This window comes from Tupaia chinensis, unplaced genomic scaffold, assembly GCF_000334495.1.
Source record: "Tupaia chinensis unplaced genomic scaffold, TupChi_1.0 Scaffold000070_1, whole genome shotgun sequence".
In the NCBI taxonomy this organism is placed as follows: Eukaryota; Metazoa; Chordata; class Mammalia; order Scandentia; family Tupaiidae; genus Tupaia; species Tupaia belangeri.
The window spans coordinates 4,800,193-4,819,005 of record NW_006159530.1 but is presented as its reverse complement, the minus strand read 5'-3'; the positions used below and the strand labels follow the sequence as shown (position 1 = coordinate 4,819,005).

At 52.0% G+C, this 18,813-nt stretch overlaps 1 protein-coding gene across 1 annotated transcript in view; it reads left to right on the top strand.

Annotated features, from left to right (window-relative positions):
• Positions 1 to 8,050: 8,050 nt before the first annotated feature.
• RXRG (retinoid X receptor gamma) overlaps positions 8,051 to 18,813 on the top strand; it is a 57,848-nt gene continuing 47,085 nt past the window's right edge. The window contains exon 1 of the mRNA XM_006142253.2: positions 8,051 to 8,294. Within this exon, the coding sequence (XP_006142315.1) occupies positions 8,246 to 8,294 (49 nt within the window). The 5' untranslated portion in view covers positions 8,051 to 8,245. The remainder of the gene's footprint in view (positions 8,295 to 18,813) is intronic.

Below are 18,813 nucleotides of genomic sequence, written 5' to 3'. Positions count from 1 at the left end.
ACCTCCTCAGAGGGTCTGTGCAGGTGGGTCTAGACCCGCTGGCAACACTGCTGCCTGGGGAATGGTTCAGATCCTTCTCTCTGTCTTAGACACTGCTAATTCTCTTCAGCGTCACGTGGCCAATAGCAGACAAACTGGGTCTAGTTCCTCTTCTTTTTTGAGTTATTAATTTAATTTGATTAATTATTATTATTAAATTTGCTGCAGGGCATAGTGCACTCACTAGAGAGACAGAGACAGAGAGAGTGGGAAAGTGAGGAAGCAAGTAGCCAGGTCTGGGTCTTGAACTATGGTCAGCCATGTGGGAGTCTAGTGCTTTAGCCACCACTCCACCTGCTGGCCCTGTCTAGTCCTTGTAGGACTAATATAATACACCGGATAAACAGATTTCTCAAATTCTGGTGGTGTTAAACATTCTGACTTCAAGACCCTCTCTGCTTGCCCTCATCAACGATTTCCTCATCTACGACTTTTGCTGTTCGTTTTTGTGACTAGACAGATTCGAACGTCGGTGGTCAGAGAGGCTCTCCCTCAGATCCTTCTGAAACTAAACCCTTTCTGGCCTTCGGAGATTAGCTCCCTGGAAATGCAGGTGATTACGGCGGGGTTTATGTAGTGTTTGGCTTTTGTCATAAGAACTGTGCCTCAGCTGAATGCTGACTCTGAAGGCCCACCCTGTTACAGGGAAAATCGTTCCAGCAAGAGAAATTCTCGTGTCCTAATCGCCACATCATTCTGACTGCAATCTTGTTGGATTCTGCTTTGACAATATTAAGGACTTCAAAAAGTTTTTGGAAAGTATGGAATTAAGTACAAATTAACTTTTGTGTCAAAACAAACAAACAAACAAAAATGAAATCAGGCCTGCTCCATGGCCTAGTAGTTAAGTACAAGTTTATTTTCATGCCAAAAAAAAAAAAAGAAAGAATTTGCAATCAGGCCTATCCCGTGGCCTAGTAGTTAAGGGGGCTAGACCCCACATGGCCAACTGTATGGTTCAAATCCTGGTCCTCGCAGCTTGAGGAACATACTGGACACGTGTGTGCATGCCCAGATCCTGACAGCACGGAGAAATGGAGGAGAAGGGACTGCAGGGTTACCACGCTCCATTCAAGTTTTTCTCCCTCTCCCCTCTCTCTGTCTCTGTCTCTCCTTGGTGAGTACATGTGTCCTCTGGCAAATTAAACAAATGGAAATCCACACGTGGCATTTCCATTATATACATTTTCATGGTATGACCCTTCGTACCAAATACGAGACCCTCGCATATTTGAAGACCCCCCAGTTAAGAAGGGGCTGCACGAGCAGCCGGAAACGATCTCGTTTACGCACATGGACAATGTCATTGCTTCCGTTTATCCAGTTGGGAGGTCTTCTCATGCTGCGAACATGGCAGAACAGAACCGGGTCGGAGTTCCCAAGTTCTGCCTCGTGACATCTACATGCCTCGCTCAGTGGCTCTTTGGAGGGGACTACGTAGCGGCTTTCTACAGCCATGCAAAGGTCATCCCTAGGCGCTCTTAACTGAAAACCAGGTCAGATGTATCAGATGTAGTCCACACTTGACTTTGCGTACATATAGCTGTCCAAGTTGGGGGGACTCTGGGGTGTGCCGAGGTTAAGGGCGAGGCCCCTGACGGCTCTGAGTGCCCCGCCCTGCTCAGCTGCCTCCTGCAGTCACTCCATGGCGTATTTAGAGTCTCTTCCCCAGGAGTAAGTGGGATCTGAAAATAGACTCCTTTGCCCATGTGCGGTTGGGCCGCACTCCCAGTGTACGCACAAGTGCATGAATGCAGGTAGCCAGCAGCCAGCACGCAGTGGGTCTTAACACATGTCCGCAATACAATCCAAGCGGCAGTGCCCGGGGGCCTGGCTGGACTCTGGAATGTCTCCTTCCCTCGCAGGGACTTGAACAGGTCTCGTGAGCTCTAACACTGACACCTACCTCTTTGGCTGAGACCCCTTGGATCCAGACCCATTCTGGATTGGAGTGTTCCACGTGCATGCGCACTGCTGGCTCTTCTCTGGAGGGCACCTGGTGCCTCCCTGGTCTCAGCCCCGTGCTTCTCTCGGCGTGATCACGGCTGCTCTGTGGGCTGAGAGCACCCGTGTGCATGGGAGCTGTGGCTGCCACGCTGCTGCAGGAGGGTTTTGTCATCACCATGTGGCTGGGACCCAACAGAGGGAGGCGTCTATGCTCGCCCCTTCTCCCTCTCTTTACTGCCCTCGGAGTTACGGTAGTGGTCAGTTACCTGTAAACGCGTCGATTCCGGCTCCAGGAGAACAGGATGAAGTCAGCCGTGTTCATGATGGCTGAGCATTATCTCAGCATCCATTTCTTACACACGACGCGCTCACCCGCCTCCCAAGCAAAACGCTAGATTCTCTGATAACATGCTCTTTATTTTATTCAGATGGAGCACCTGCATGTGTGCACGCTCAAGAGAGGACACGTCCGGCCTCATGGAAAGGGCTCCGTTTTCTATGACAGCGGAGACCATTCTAATGTAAAGCTAATCTTTCTGATGTCAGCACCTCCTTTCTGTCCTCAGGGGATCTCGGTCACCAGGACTGCTGTGCTGTCCGAATGCCAGTAGCAAGCCTGTCCACACACGAGCCTGGCTCCAGGAAAAGGCACCCAAGAAAAAGAGACGTGAGCTGCTGAAAACTTCTGGGGCCTAGAAGGAGGCAAACTCGCCTCCTCACACCCAGGGCCCCGGAGTTGACACCAGATCTCAGCAGAACCATCAAACTTCCTCGTTCACCGCCTGTTTACTGGGCTCTACCACGTTTGGGGTTCTGTTAGGAGGGCTTTTGGGAAGCAAAATGACTCAGACTCAACTTTCTGTCATCTGGGGTTTGTCACGTCTGCAGAGGGTTTTCAGTGCGTTCACAATAATACAAGGGCCTTCGAGAAGTTTGTGGGAAATGGAATTCGAGTATAAGTTTATTTTGGTGTGAAAAATTCTGAAATCCATGCATTTTGTTTTCATAACGCATGTTTCTATGAACTTTCTGAAGTCCCCTCATACAAGGAGGAGCCTGCAGAGTGACAGAAGAGTGACGCCGAAGAGCCGGGGTTAGCAGGTGGCTTGGTGCTGGACTCCCACGTGGCTGGCCACAGTTTGAGAGTAGGACCAGGTGGCTTGCTTTCTCACTTTCCCTTTCTCTCTGTCTCTGTCTCTCTTTCTCAGGTGAGCACATGCACCTTATGGCAAAACAAAACAAAACAAAACAAAAACCTCTTAAAAAATAGCCTTGAGCAGCAGATAGTGTTTGTATAGCGGGCAAAGGGCAGAAGGCTGTTCTGGACCGAGTGGCAGAATGCACACACGCACGAAGGTGGAAGTCACTGGGAAATGGCACGTCAGGGTGGGACCAGCGTGTGACAGAGAGACAAAGTGAGGGAGGGCGATTTCAGTAGAAAGGAGCTCCGCGCTGCTGGGGCTTGGCCAACGCAGGATCGTGGCTGGGAGGGTGGGACAAGGGAGCTCTCGAGGCTGGGCCAGTCAGCATGCGAGACCTGAGAAGTCTTACCCCAGTCCCATGATACTCAGGGCCCTTAGACCAACTGTCCCCTCCCTGGCACCCCCACCGCTCCTTATCTCCAGGTAGAATATTACTCACCGCCAGATCTGAGCGAAACTGTCGTGTCCTCCAAGAAGTCTGCCCTGCCCTTTCAACTTCAATTAGATTCCCCTGCTATCCACTCTCATCCAATTATTCTCTTTCACCTCAGCATCAAGATTCATAGTGCCGCGAGTCTGTGACTGCTCAGCACTCCCTCCCCCACTGCACTGCAAAGCCCAGAAGGCCAGGGCTGTCTTTCCCCTTGGTCCATCCCCACGGCTGACAGATAGCGAGTTTTCAGTAAGAGCCGGCCGGGGCCAGCAGGTGGCATGGTGGTTAAGGCGCTGGACTCCCAAGTGGCCCGCTGTGATTCGAGTCCCACACCAGGTGCTTGAAACTCATGCCGCATGTGTGTGTGCCCCAAAATCCCAAGAGGAGAATGGAGGAAAAGGGATTGTAGCATGACTACCTTCCCCCCCCCACCCGGGGGTGGTGGTGATTTTTCACTTTCTCTCTCTCTATCTCTCTGCTGAGTGCTATAGTGAAGTTCTCTTAAAAACATAAGATAAATGAAGTGTTGGCTGAACACTGAGTGAAGGAGTAACAGCTAAGGGAAGAATCGCTGCATAGGAGCCGGCCCTCCTGCACCCACCACAGAAACGCATCTATGAGAGACCGACCGCAGTCTGGTGAAAGGCGCACGGGCTGGAAGGCAGAGCTGGGCCCGGCTTTTACACTCCACTGCCTTTTTTTTTTCTTTGAGAGAGGTTTTCGCTATAGGGCACGTGCCCTCGCCAGACAGACAGAGAGAGACATAGAGACAGAAAGCGAGAAATCACCCCCCAGGGGGGATGGTCACGCCGCAATCCCTTCTCCTCCATTCTCCTCTCGGGATCTTGGGCACGCACGCACATGTGCCTGGCGTGAGTTTTAAGCCACCGGGTCTGGGACACGAACCGTGGTCGACTACGTGGGAGTCCGGCGACATAGCCATTACACTAACTGCTGGTTCCCTCCACTGCCTATTCTTGAGACCACATCCAAACTCCAATTTGTTAGATGAACTGTCTTTCTTCTTGACATCATCGCCTCAGCCTCGATTTCTCATTTATAAAATTGAGGTAATAAAATATGCCCCTCTTAACTCTACTCTGTAGGAAAACGCACTGAGACTTAAAACACCCCATTATGTAGGTAAACTACTACAGAAATATAAAAATGTTTTCCCATAGTATCAATGTGTACAGATAGAAAGGGTCTTCAGAAAGTCCACCGAAAGTGTGCGTTATGAAAAACTATGGATGGATTTCAAATTTTTTTGCAACCTAGATTAAATCATACTTTAATTGTACTTTCCACGAACTTTTTGAAATCCCCTAGTATTTGTGCCTAAATCCTATATCTAATGTTTATTGGCAATTGTCAAATGAACGTGCTTGATTTTTCATCCATGTTTACTGCACAAATCTTGTTTTATATCAGCTGATAGAAAGCAAAAAAAAAAAAGAAGAAGAAGAAAAAGAAAAGGAAAGAAGCCAAGCTCTGTGTTTTGATGACCAGGATGAATAATGAGGTATTACTGGCTAGGTCTGTGCCAGACATGCTGGGGAAAATGCATGCCCTTTTCATTTACTCCCAGGCACTAATGGCTTCAATAAAAGTAGCATAGCATTTAAGAGGACTAGATAATTAGCCTTGACGAAATGCAAGCCCAGAATTCTCATGAATGAATTAGCTCATCCCTACTCTGGACACTGAGCGTTTGCTTTCTCACTCGACATCCGAATGAGGACTTAGGAACAGCTGGAGACTGGAGTGACTGAAGCCAGGGGGTTGTCTGGGAAGGGCTTAGACGGGAAACACCAGCCAGTTAGGGTAATGCTGTTATATTGATGATGGTCTTAAAGGCACAGCGGTGCCAAGCAAAACTAGGGATTACAGAGAAAAGCCACGCTCCTATCTCTCTAGCATTAGGCACAGTTTGCAGCTGATTGAGATGCTGGACCATAGGCGGGATCGCAAGGGAGGTGTGCTGGGATGCTCTTTGGCATATTGGCTTTGGCATATTTTAAGCATATCGCACTTTTTTTTTTCTTTTTTTAGAGGTTTTTGTTATAGGGTGCATGCGCTCGCCAGAAAGACAGAGACAGAGAGACAGAAAGCAAGAAATTACCCCCCGGGGGGGATGACCATGCCGCAATCCCTTCTCCTCTATTCTCCTCTCGAGATCTTGGGGACACACGCACACGTGCCAGGTGCGAGTTTAAGCCACCGGGTCCGGGACTCGAACTGCGGTCGACTACATGGAAGTTCAGCAACATAGCCATTATGCTAACTGCTGGTCCCACACCGCACATTTTTAATGCAAACAAATGTATGGAGCACCTACTGTGTGTTCTAGTGTCCTGGGCCCAGCCCCTCCAAGCCCAGCCCAGGACACTGACACGTGGCGGTGTGCCAACCGTACCCCCTCATCCTGTCCACATACACGCCTTGAGGAAAAGATGGGGGCCATTTCCCGAGCACCACGTGCAAGCCTGGCCACCTCCCTGCCAGGACAGCTATGTACGTTGAAGTACGTTCCTAGCAAACGGACAGGTTGTGAGCTCTAACATCTGGTGTTACGTGGAAGAGCTGGGAGGCCTAGAACAAGCAAGGCCATGTGCATGGCTCATGTGGCTCAGACTTGCGGAGACCCCACTGCCAGAGACTCCACAGCTGTATCCTGTGTGGCTCCTGGGAGGAGCCTAGAAGCTGCAGGGGACAGAGGCAGATTTCAGCTCAATAAAAAAGTCTTCCATGGTTGGGCCAGGAGGTGGCGTGGTGGTTAAGGCACTGGACTCCCACGTAGTGGGTTGTGGTCTGTGGTCTCGACCTGGCGGCTTGAAGCTCATGCCGGCACATGTGCGTGCGCGTCCAAAACCTCAAAAGGAGAATGGAGGAGAAGGGATTGTGGTGTGGCCTCGCTGGAGGGTGGGGTGTCTCTGTTTCTCCAGTGAGCCCACATGCACTATAGCAAAAGTACCTAAAACATTTTTTTCATGGTGACAGTTGCCTAAGGTTGGAATGGATAGTAGTGAGCTCCCCGTCACTGGAGGTGTTTAAGTATAGGCGAGTCAGGAGAGCTGTAAACAGAACCAAGCATCAACAGCACACACACCTAGGCTCCTTGATCTATGGGTTAGTTCCACACAAGGGAATCTCGGTGTCAGTGAGGACTCAGTGGCAGTTTACGAGCAGGTGCCCTGGTATATGAGGTGCCCAGCAGTATATGAGGGGACTGTGTCCCCCAGGGGAGCATCAGAGAACTCACTACGCCCAGCCTGCACCTTTCCCCAACTGCAGGTTTCCCCAGGGCAGGGAGCTCTGGCTCTCAACTCCGTCTCCAGCTTCCATTGTCAGGGCACAGGCAAAGCTTCTGGCTATTGAAGCTCGGGACCCACCCCACACCTAAGGGTCTGCTTTAGCTTTCCGTAGCTGGAGGAACATCTCCCTTTTCTTTTTTTTGGAGAGGTTTTTGCTATAGGGTGCCTGCGCTCACCAGAGAGTCAGAGAGACAGAAAGAGAGAAATCACCCCCAGGGGGGATGGCCACGCTGCAATCCCTTCTCCTCCATTCTTCTCTTGGGATCTTGGGCACACACACGCACCCGGCGTGAGTTTAAGCCACCGGGTCCAGGACTTGAACTGTGGTCGACTACATGGGAGTCCAGAGGCATAGCCATTATGCTAACTGCTGGTCCCCTCTAACATATTCCTTTATTTATTTATTTGTTTGTTTGTTTTTTGAGAGGTTTTTGCAATAGGGCGCATGCACTCACCAGACAGACAGACAGAGACAGAAAGCGAGAAATCACCCCCCATGGGGGATGGTCACGGTGCAATCCCTTCTCCTCCATTCTCCTCTCGGGATCTTGGGCATGCACACACACGCGCCCGGCGTGAGTTTAAGCCGCCAGGTCTGGGACTTGAACCGCGGTTGACTACGTGGGAGTGCAGCGACATAGCCATTACGCTAACTGCTGGTCCCACATCTCCCTTTTCTGAGCTCACGGATGAAAGCACTCTTCCCGCTTCCTTTCACAGGTCAAATATAATATCAAATGCACTGGCCAGAGAGAGGCTGGAGTGCGAAAATGCGTTTTAATAAAACCCCATTGATTTTTGTGGGTGCAAGTCGAGGAGACGCACCTAAAGTGTTCCACCCCCTGCCACCTCCCCCGCGCCCTCTCCCGACCTACTCCGGGGCGGCCAGACATTGATTGGCTTGCTAGATAATAGATCGTGCCAGCTCTGGGGACCTCTGGGGACCAGCGGGAGCTGGGAGAGTCGCACGCAGCAGCCCGGCCCGAGTTAATCAAAGTCGCGACAGGCTGGGCGCGGAGGAGCTGCCGGCTGCGCAGAGCGGCGGCGCGGCGGCACTGCGTGGTTACTGACAGGTGCCGCCACGCCGCTCCCGCTCCCGCTCCCGCTCCCGCGCGCTATGTGGACGCGGCCGCGGCCGCGAGCCGGAGCCAGAGTCCAGGCTAATCCCAGCCGGCCGGCCCAGCCTGCGCTCCCCGGGCTGCGAGGAAGCGATGCCCGCGCCTGCTAGTCCGAGGTGAAGGCAGCCCGGCTTGCCTGGCCGCGCAGAGGCCGTCCTGTTCCGCCGGGGAGGCCATGCGCTAGGAGCAAACATGTATGGGAATTACTCGCACTTCATGAAGTTTCCCGCTGGCTTCGGCGGTGAGTACCTCGCTGCGGCTTCACGTGCGGACCTGTCTGCAGAGACCCAGAGGAACCGGGGTGGACGGATAACCGGGCTGGCGTTGAAATCGGGGAGCGCGTCTGGCTGAGAGGCATGGACGGCGTGAGAGAGAACGAGGGAGGGATGGTCCCTGGCCGAGCCGTCTGCCCGCCGGGACAGGAATATGGGGCTAGCCTGGAGAGAGTGTGTACACCACAGCTGGGAAGGGGTCTGGGCCAGAGGGCCGGTGAGAGCTTTGTTACAGCCGGCGTGTTTGTGGGGGTGTGTAAAGGGGAAAAGTTAAAGGGAAATACCACCGTGGACCTATGACTCAACTAGTAATGAGATAAAAAAAAAAAACACAACAAACGTGATTAGGACGGTTTTGCTTATATTGCGTGTCCCGGATACTTTGTAATAAGAGCGTGATTGTTTTACTTGGATGCAGATTTTGCTATAATTGGATTTTTAAAAAAGAAAACACAGCCCTGGAGTTGGCCACGTGTTTTCCTTCCTCTGTTTTCTTCCCTTTTGATTTGCTAATAATCCCTTCTCCCCTCCCCTGCTGCTGCCCCCAATTCCCTTGCAAAAGTCCTGCTGCCTCCACTCTGGGGGGTTGAGATGTGGGGGTGGAGGGTCCAGGTTCTTGGAACAGAGAACTGGTAAACAGAAGATCAAGTCCCCAAGCCAGGCGGGGCAGCTTGGTCACACTTCACAGAAGCTTCCAGAATCTGGGTCTGCAGGCTGCCTCAATGCCCTGGCACACCCGTCGGAGAGGTCCCTTGGTTCCGCAGCCGGAGCGCCTGGCCGCTAGCTCCCAATAAAGGAAGCAGCCCAACCGGCTGGCCTTTCACGTCAGCTGGGCCCCGGCTGCTCCTGTTCTGGGAGCCCAGGGGGAGTTTTGCGCTGTGGGTTCTGGAAGGCAGGACAAAGCAGAAATTCTTGCGAGGTCTTGAGAACTGAGACGGCCCCCCTCTCCCGTACTCCTCTGTGAGACTGAGAGCCAATTCGTGCCAGGGTTTGGGGCTGGAGCCTGCCTACTCCGCTGGGCAGAAGGTGCGGTGGGACAGCGCAGGGTGGTCTCCATCCGGAAGGCATCAGACGAGGGGCTGCTGTTCTTGCAGGGTTCGCTGGGCACAGGGCTGGGCACTGGGAATATGAATGGAAATGAGGCAGCTCTGTGGACCTGGGGAGTCTCAGTAAACACACATAGCAGGACCGCACAGGGCCACGGGAGCCACGTGGATGGTACGAGGAGGCTGCTGCTTGGACCGGGGGCCCTGGCGATGTTCCAGAGGAGATGCTCAGGTAATCTGGGCCAACCTGGTAACCGAGTGAGCGCGGTGGCCGACTCCGGGGCCTGGCCATTTGATCTTGGGTTGTAGTTGGAAGCTGGGTGTGGACAGCCTTCTCAGCCCCCGTCTCTGTCCCGTTCAGAGCAGACAATGTATTTTCCGTTGGAGTTGAGTTGTTTGAGGAGCACGCTTGTCCCCAGGCTCATCCTCAGCCGATCCCCCAACGTCTGTGAGAGTATGACTTCATTAATGCCCAAGAGACACTGGGACAGATGCGAGGGTCAGAGGTAGAAAGATTTAGGGAGAGAGTAACTGGAGAAGGCAGGTTGAGTTTACGGTTCCATCGTGGCTGCTTGCTGGGGACTTGGAATCTTAGCATCCCGAGGGGCCTTGAAGGGCATCTTGGACCTCTTTCTCGTTTTTCAGATGTGTAAACTTCCTGTAGGAGGCAGGAGCTAGCCCGAGGTTGTGTGGGGTTGAGTGGCACAGTGCTTTCAGAAAAGCCCCTGAACTCTAATTTATAATCTTAAAAAAAATTTTTTTTAAAGAAACGGAGAGAGAGGTTGGAAAAGTGAGCATGCAAGCCTCCAGATCCGGGACTCGAACCATGGTTGGCCATGTGGGAGTCGAATGCCTCAACCACCACGCCACCTGCTGGCCCCTTTAACTGATAATCGTATGGCTCTACTCTGATAGAGTGTAGAATGCATTAGAGATCACCGAGCTTGTTTCCCAGTTTTCCCACTTACTGGCTGTGTGACCTTAAGCAAGCTACTGAACCTCTCTGAGACTTTGCGTCTTTGTGTGTAAAAGGGGGTTTATAATCCCATCCTTAGAGCATGTCTGTGAGACTTAAATGAGTTAGCACATGAAAAAGCAGCTATAGTGTTTCCATACATTTAGTACTTCATATGGGCTAATACTTCATCCCTTCGGTTTTGCTCAGACACTAACATGCAAAGTAACTGGAAAACCAGATCTTACTGTAGTGCAGTGAGTGAAGGAGCTGGGCAAGCAAAATTAAGCCCGGGAAGGCCCGCGTATTTTGCTAGCTTAGAGGTTGGTGGCTGCGGGGCTCTGGGCTGATAAGCTTAGGTTTCAGGTAGACGGAAGCACAGTGGTGCAGGAATAGAAGAACTGATGTAACGCAGGGAACGAGAGGCCAAAGGATCACCTGGGTTGTTTAAAGGTCTCTCTTGGGGCCAGCAGGTGGCGTGGTGGTTACGGTGTTGGACTCCCACATGGCTGACCATGGTTCCAGCCCTGGACCTGGAGGCTTGTTTTCTCCTTCTCCCCACCCCCATCTTTTTTTCTGGTCAAGTTAAACAAATAATAATAACAAATAAAATGAAATAAAATAGTTCTTTTAGAAAAGGGTCTCTCTAATGCTACTTTTCCTAGAGAGGAGGATAGTTACTTGGTTACTCTGTTGCTGTTCCCATCGGGACTCGAACCATGGTTGGCCATGTGGGAGTCGAATGCCTCAACCACCACGCCACCTGCTGGCCCCTTTAACTGATAATCGTATGGCTCTACTCTGATAGAGTGTAGAATGCATTAGAGATCACCGAGCTTGTTTCCCAGTTTTCCCACTTACTGGCTGTGTGACCTTAAGCAAGCTACTGAACCTCTCTGAGACTTTGCGTCTTTGTGTGTAAAAGGGGGTTTATAATCCCATCCTTAGAGCATGTCTGTGAGACTTAAATGAGTTAGCACATGAAAAAGCAGCTATAGTGTTTCCATACATTTAGTACTTCATATGGGCTAATACTTCATCCCTTCGGTTTTGCTCAGACACTAACATGCAAAGTAACTGGAAAACCAGATCTTACTGTAGTGCAGTGAGTGAAGGAGCTGGGCAAGCAAAATTAAGCCCGGGAAGGCCCGCGTATTTTGCTAGCTTAGAGGTTGGTGGCTGCGGGGCTCTGGGCTGATAAGCTTAGGTTTCAGGTAGACGGAAGCACAGTGGTGCAGGAATAGAAGAACTGATGTAACGCAGGGAACGAGAGGCCAAAGGATCACCTGGGTTGTTTAAAGTCTCTCTTGGGGCCAGCAGGTGGCGTGGTGGTTACGGTGTTGGACTCCCACATGGCTGACCATGGTTCCAGCCCTGGACCTGGAGGCTTGTTTTCTCCTTCTCCCCACCCCCATCTTTTTTTCTGGTCAAGTTAAACAAATAATAATAACAAATAAAATGAAATAAAATAGTTCTTTTAGAAAAGGGTCTCTCTAATGCTACTTTTCCTAGAGAGGAGGATAGTTACTTGGTTACTCTGTTGCTGTTCCCATCTTGTTTGCCTGCACCAGTTCCGAGGAGACCAGAACGAGCAGCCAAAGGACTCTGTCCCCATTTCCCAGGAGGTAATGAGGGTGGTGGGAGAGGACACGGGGACCCGGGGCTCAGCCAGGACACCCCCTGCCCTCTACCCACCTTGCCCCAGTGCAGCACGTTGCCGCACTCTTCCCTACCGACTGGGTGCTCACCCCCTATGCTCTGTGTACCAGCAATGAGCAGAGGCTCCTGCGAGTTGTGGGAGACGCTGAGGAAGCAGTGTCACCTCAGGATTAGTGACCGTGGACCCGCTGGCCAGGCATCAGAGCATGGTCTGATGAGTGAACAAGAGACCGTCGCGCTGGCCCCTTGGTGCCCACTCAGCTGCAGCGTCCCCACGGGTGCCATGCTACCAGCTCCGGCCCTGCCCCGTGATGCCGAGTGAGGTCTTCTCGCCTCTCCCTCTGCCAAGTCCTGGCTTGCCAGCTGCTCAGTAAGAGGTTTGTTTTCCTGAGATGAGACAGTTGCCGCTTCTCAGAGGACGGCAAGACAAAGCCCGTAATCCCCCATCCAATTGTGCAGTAATCCTCCCGAGCAGGAGGGCAGGGAGAGGGCTCTCACCTCATCGCATCTGAGCTCCAGCTCACCGTGACCCCCGGCCAGCACCACCTCACGGGCCCTGACACCCCCAGGGGCAGGCGCTTTGGTCTTCATTATCAAATGGCTCATGTAGAGGAGGAAACTGAGGCATTGGGAGGTGAAGTCACCTGTGTAGGGACTCAGCCAGCAAAGGGCACAGCCAGGGATTGGAGCCCAGGCAGCTGGCCCCGGAGCTCTGTGAGCTGCGTCTCTGGGCTGACGCACGCGCTCTGGACGCTGGGGAGAAGCCATTGGTGGCTTCTTTTCTGAACCCCCTTGAGCATTGAACATACTTGAGCCTTGGGGTTGAATGGGATGTGCTCATGTGTGCATGCGTGTGTGTATACATATACTAGGACATACAAGGGGACTTTGAAAAGCTCGTGAAAAATTGCAATTAAAGTATGTGTTTAGGGGCCGGCAGGTGGCAGGGTGGTTAAGGCACTGGACTCCCATACGGCTGATCACGGTTTGAGTCCTGGACCTGGCAGCTTGCTTTCTCGTTCTCTGTCTCTCTCTCTGGTGAGTGCACAAGTCCTATAGCACATTTAAAACAATAATAGTAATAATAACCACAATTAAATAAAAAAGAAGGTAGGAGTTTGTTTTGGCACCCCAAGTTGAAACTCCTGTGTGGCGTTTTCACAAGATGCTTTCTCTGTGAAGTTTTTGGAGCCCCCACCCCCTCCGGTGTTTTTCCCCTCAGCAGTCATGTGGGCGGCTAATTGAGACCTACCATGTGCATAAATGCTTGGGGTTTACGAAGGGAAGAGCGACTGTTTATGAGATTTAGGAAGGAACATAACTTCATGTAAACTATCTCCTGAAACGTTTACAATCTCACCAAGCGCTGGAGGACCGAATAGCCGCTAGGGGAAGGAACGGCAAAGAACACGCCATGTATCCCCCACACCCTTCGCGCAGCTTCTGGTCTGCAGAAACTTAGCCAGCAGCCGTCGGGGACTGACCCCCAGGGCTCCCCAGGGAAGCTGGGCAGCTCAGTCCCTCCCCTTATCTGACAGCAGGAGACAGGAGACCCAGGGAACGGGAGAAGAGGGTTGCCTGAACACCTGGCTTTTGTGGGGCTCCTGAGGCTGACTCAGGCCCAGTTCTGTGATGCTCATGAAAGAGGAACACAGAGCTGATGTGTTTCAGGCGCCTGCTGGGTGCGAGGCCTGCTTCCAAGGGCATTGCCTGCCTCATCATCTCAAGGACCCTTGGAGGCAAGGCACTGTGGCCATCCCCATTTTACAGACAGGAAAGCGGAGCAGAGCGGTCGAGCAGACTGCCCAAGGCCACCCAGCTGCATGGAGCGGCGCCCGGTCCTCACCCAGGTGGAGAGCCGGCTGCTGCGTCTCCTTTCCACACGCTGGCTGCCGTCCGGGAGGAAGACAGGCTGGCAGGGTAGCTCCCGGGTCAGCCCCCCGGGGTGGAGCCTGTGGAAGACATGTGGAAGTACTCACTTCCTGCCCGATGCTCGTCACTGCTTCTGTGGGTCATAATGGGTCTTCACAGCCTGCTTCAGAACACGTGCAATTGCAGCCAGTGGATAAGCCGGCCAGGGATGGGTGGCAGGGGCTGGGCCTGTGACGGCGCTAACAAAATAAAAGGTACTCTCTGTTGGGACCAGCAGATGGTGTGACGGTTTTGTCATTGGACTCCCCCATGCTGACTGTGGTTCGAGTCCTGGACCCAGTGGCTTGAAACTCAGGCTGGGCACATGTGCATGGGTGCGTGCTCAAAATCCCGAGAGGGAGATTGAAGGAGAAGGGATTGCGGCATGGCCATCCCCCCTCGAGGGTAACTTCTTGCTTTCTGTCTCTCTCTGTCTCTCTGGCAAGAGCACACACCCTCTAGCAAAAATCTCTCAAAACAAAAACAAAAACAAACAAACAAAAAAACCTTCCTGAATTTAGTATCAGAGTTTGCAAATTTTCTGTGAAGAAAAGAGGACAAAGTTTTAGTGTACGTTTACACTCCTCAGCTTTATTTGGGTAATCTGTGCACAGCGGGACCCTTACCCGTGCTCTTCCACCAAGGCCTGGGGAGAGCACTCTCTGTGGGTAGGCCCCGCTGGCCCTCTCCCTGCACACAGGCAGCTCTAAGTGAGCTCAGGGAACCCACTTTGAAGACCACAAGCAACCACAGGCCCTGGCAGGCCCCTCCTGCTTTCCCAAGTGTCTTCCTCACCTATCGCTGAGGGGCGGACACTCTACCAAACTTTGGCAGTTCAGCCCAGGACAGGGAAGCCGGAGGTGAAGTCCTGGAGTCACTGCAGTCACTGGTCCCCCAGATTTAGTAGTTTTTTCATTGTTAGAGGCCCCATGGACTCGCAAACACGTGAGACAGAGAGAGGAAATACCTCCCCAACAAAATGTGTTCCTCTTCTCCCAATCTTCCTTTCCCGTGTACTCTGTGTTTTTCTAAACCACTGGGGCCAGGGTTTGAACCTCTGTCAGCCCTGTGGGATCAGCTTCTAGCACCTAACTGCTGCATTGTGGGCCAGTCCAGGAATTCTGCATGCGTGTTGTCCAGAGAGGACGTCTGCCTATTCTTTCATTTTTTAAAATAATTATTTTATTTATTTATTCATTCATTTATTTCTTAATTTGACCAGAGAGACAGAGGGTGAGAGTGAGAGAGAGAGGAAGTGAGAAAGCAAGCCACCAGATTCAGGACTCGAACCCTGGTCAGCCATGTGGAAGTGTCCAGTGCCTTAACCACCTCGCCACCTGCTGGTCCCGTCTGCCTATTCTTCAAGGGGCAAGCTCACCTGAGACAGGGCAACATGGAGTAAACGAGACCTGGATTCTCACCCCAGAGGGAGAACCGTTTCATTTGCTAAGATGATATTTTAACAAGTCCTTGAGACCAGGCAGAAAGAGGGCTATGCTGTGAGACTTCTAGCCCCTGGTCTCAGGCTGGTGACCTGGTGGCTTGTCCCCCTGGGTCTCCTCAACTGCAGTTGGCCGACGTGGAGACCCTTGCTCCCTCTGTCAACTACTCTAACCAGATGAGGTGGGATGGGGCAGCAAGGGTGTCTCGGTTGAAGATCAATTTCAAACTCCTGATGGGGTTCAGAATTAACACGCAGACTTAAAAAATTGTAAAGGCTGGGGCCAGCAGTTGGTGTGGTGATTAAGGCTCTGGACTCCCGTATGGCTGACTGTGGTTCAAGTTCTGGACCCGGCAGCTTGAATATCAGACGGGGGCACCAGCAGATGGTGTAATGGTTACGTTGCTGGACTCCCACGTAGTCCGTCGTGGTTCAAGTCCTGGTCCTAGTGGCTTAAAACTCATGCCAGGCGTATGTGCGTGCATGCCCAAAATCCCAAGAGGAGAATGGAGGAGAAGGGATTGTGGTATGGCCATTCCCCCCACCCCCCCCGGAAGGATCGTGATTTCTCACTTTCTGTCTCTCTGTCTCTCCAGAGAGCGCACGAGCCTTATAACAAAAATCTCTCTTAAAATAACAACAACAAAACACTGGGATAGGACCGGCAGGTGGCATAGTGGCGGGCGCTGGACTCCCACGTAGTTGACCGCGGGTCAGGTCTTGGACCTGGCGACTTGAAAGTCATACCAGGTGTGTGTGTGGCCATCAGCCCAAGGGGGTGACTTCTTGCTTTCTCTCTGTCTCTCCAGTGAGTGCATGTGCCCTGTAGCAAAAATCTCTCAAAGGAAGGAAGGAAGGAAGGAAGGAAGGAAGGGAGGAAGGAAGGAAGGGAGGGAGGGAGGGAGGGAAAGAAAGAACGAAAAGAACGAAGAAAGGAAAAGCACCCTGGGCGTATATGCGTGCTTGCCCAAAATCCCAAGAGCAGAACGGAGAAGGGGCTGCAGGTTGGCCATCCTCCGTGGGGGCTGGTTTCTCATCTCCCTCTGTCTCTCCCCACTCCCCAGCCGAGTAAATACGCCCTATGGCAAAAATCTTAACAAAAAAGAAAAGGCCTATGATCTGTAAAGCACAGAGCATTTATAAGAGGCCAGAGGAGCAGCAGAGAACGCTAATTAATAATCTGGGATGTTTCTTCTAGGCTGACTCATTTCTGTGACTCCACATCTCCTTGTGCCTCGGTTTCATTTTCCTGGCCACTAGTGTCATGGGGTAGCGGTCTCTGGGAGGGTTTAGGGGAACCGGGCAGGGTTAGAGAGCAGGGAAGGCACATCCTAGGCTGGGAGGGGGTGAACGCTGTGAGCCATGCCCTTTTGTGACACCGACTGAGCAGCTGTGTTAACGAGAATACAGGACCCAGCTCCTGCCCTGAAGGAACGTGACACGGGGTACACGCGCAAGCCTTTGCAGCACTCAGAGCTGAACGATGTCTGCGTCATTTTGGGGCCAAATTGAAGGGAATGGATCTAAAGAACGTATCATTTAGAACCCGTGAACAAATAATGTCTTGAACATTATCCAGTTGGAGCCGTGCACTAAGGAATAGCCTTCCCTATTTTAAGGTGACTGCTGTATTTTTTTTTCTTTTTTTTGAAAGGTTTTTGCTATAGGGCGCGTACGCTCGCCAGACAGAGATACAGAGACAGAAAGCAAGAAATCACCCCCCAGGGGGGATGGCCATGCCGCAATCCCTTCTCCTCCATTCTCTTCTCAGGATCTTGGGCATACACACACACGTGCCCTGTGTGACTTTAAGCCACCGGGTCCGGGACTCGAACCGCAGTCGACTACATGGGAGTCCAGCAACATAGCCATAACGCTAACTGCTGGTCCCCAAGGTGACTGCTGTCTTTAGGAGATGATCCATATTTGGAGGCTGGGGGAGCCTGTCTAATTGAGAAGTCGGGAGTAACAGGGATAGGGATGGAGGTCATGAACTTGAGGGTTGGCCGTGGGCAAAATTGATGTTCACGGACTTCAGGAACAGGAAGTGAGCTGGGCCACCCTCGCGAATGGCTCGCACACTCGCGGGAATTTGTCCTGGTGGGTTGACTCACGCAGCGTGCCAGTGTATGGAGCGGCTTAAAGGGCCAGGCGGCCAGCGTTCTTCGTAGGTTCCCGTACTTCTCGTTAGGGACAGCGCGCGCTCGCCTGCACCGGCAAGGGGTAGTTACAATTCGGTCCTGTGCGGAAAGGAGACGTGTAAGCAAAATGTCAGCAATGACATGCAGGAAGGTGGACAGAAGTTGGGTTAGACAGGACGGAGAGCTCAGGTCTGCACTAATTCATGGCCGGCCTTGAGAGGGTCACTTGTACATTCTGAACCTGGCTTCCTAACCTGTCCGATGGCCACAATTCTGACTGCAGAGTCTCCGAGTCAGCCGGACGCTTGAGTGAGATGGTGCTTCCAGGATGGACTGCTGTCCTGGGCTGAGTGGGCCGTGCCCAGCACGGAGCCTGGCACAGAACCGGAACCCCATGGACACTTCTGAGGCATATATTGATAAAGAGCTGTCTGAACCTAAGGCATTGAGTGGCAGAGGCTCTCAGCTTGGACTGGGAGCCGGAGGTCCTGTCATTTTGGCCCTGTGTGGCCTTGAGCGGGTCTCCCTCCCTCTCCGACGATTTCTCCATTTCTCCGTCTGTGAAATGAGGTGGTTTTTCAAGCCCTGCAAGTCTGGTTTCTAAACAAAAGCATTATGGGTTTATGAATTTGTGACATACTTCATTTGGAATGGTGAGTACATTAGTCATGGCATGAACTGGTTTGTGTTTGCTCATTCACAAAAAAAAAAAAAATTAAAAATAAAAAAATGATGGTTTGTTAAGCAAATAAGATGGTAGGAGGGATGTGAAGCCCATTTCGGGAGCCTTCTGTTTTCAAGCAATTTAAAAGCCTGGTGGAGCGTCATTAGCATATTAACGGGGTGTTAATTACAAAAGAGTCTTTTAAAGCAGGTTTTCTAAAATCCCCACTTAGTAACCATTAGCGTGTGGTACTGGAAACACAAACTATTCACGTGTGTTACTTAGAAGTAATGAAATTGTCATTTAAAAGTAATCTGCCAACTTGTCACGAATTTAGACTGATTTTTCCCTCAATTGATCCAAATGAGTGAAGTTTGGCTATAATTATAGATAATGCTAGTAATAATGAGGCTGATTATCAATCTCTCTCCCTGCTTTTCACTGCCTCCATCATCCCAGAGTTTAGAGGAGGGGGCGGTGGTGGAGGGAGAGGAGAGGATGAGGGGAGGGGGAGCCGGAGGGAGGGAGAGGAGGGGTGCTGTCTTCCATTCTCCATTTTCTGCCTCCCCCACCCCCCAGCTCTGAAGAAGCAACCCCCTGCCCTCACCCCAGCGAGCGGCCAGTCCCCCCTCCTTTGGGGACACAGGAGTCCTGGTGGGACTACACCCCCG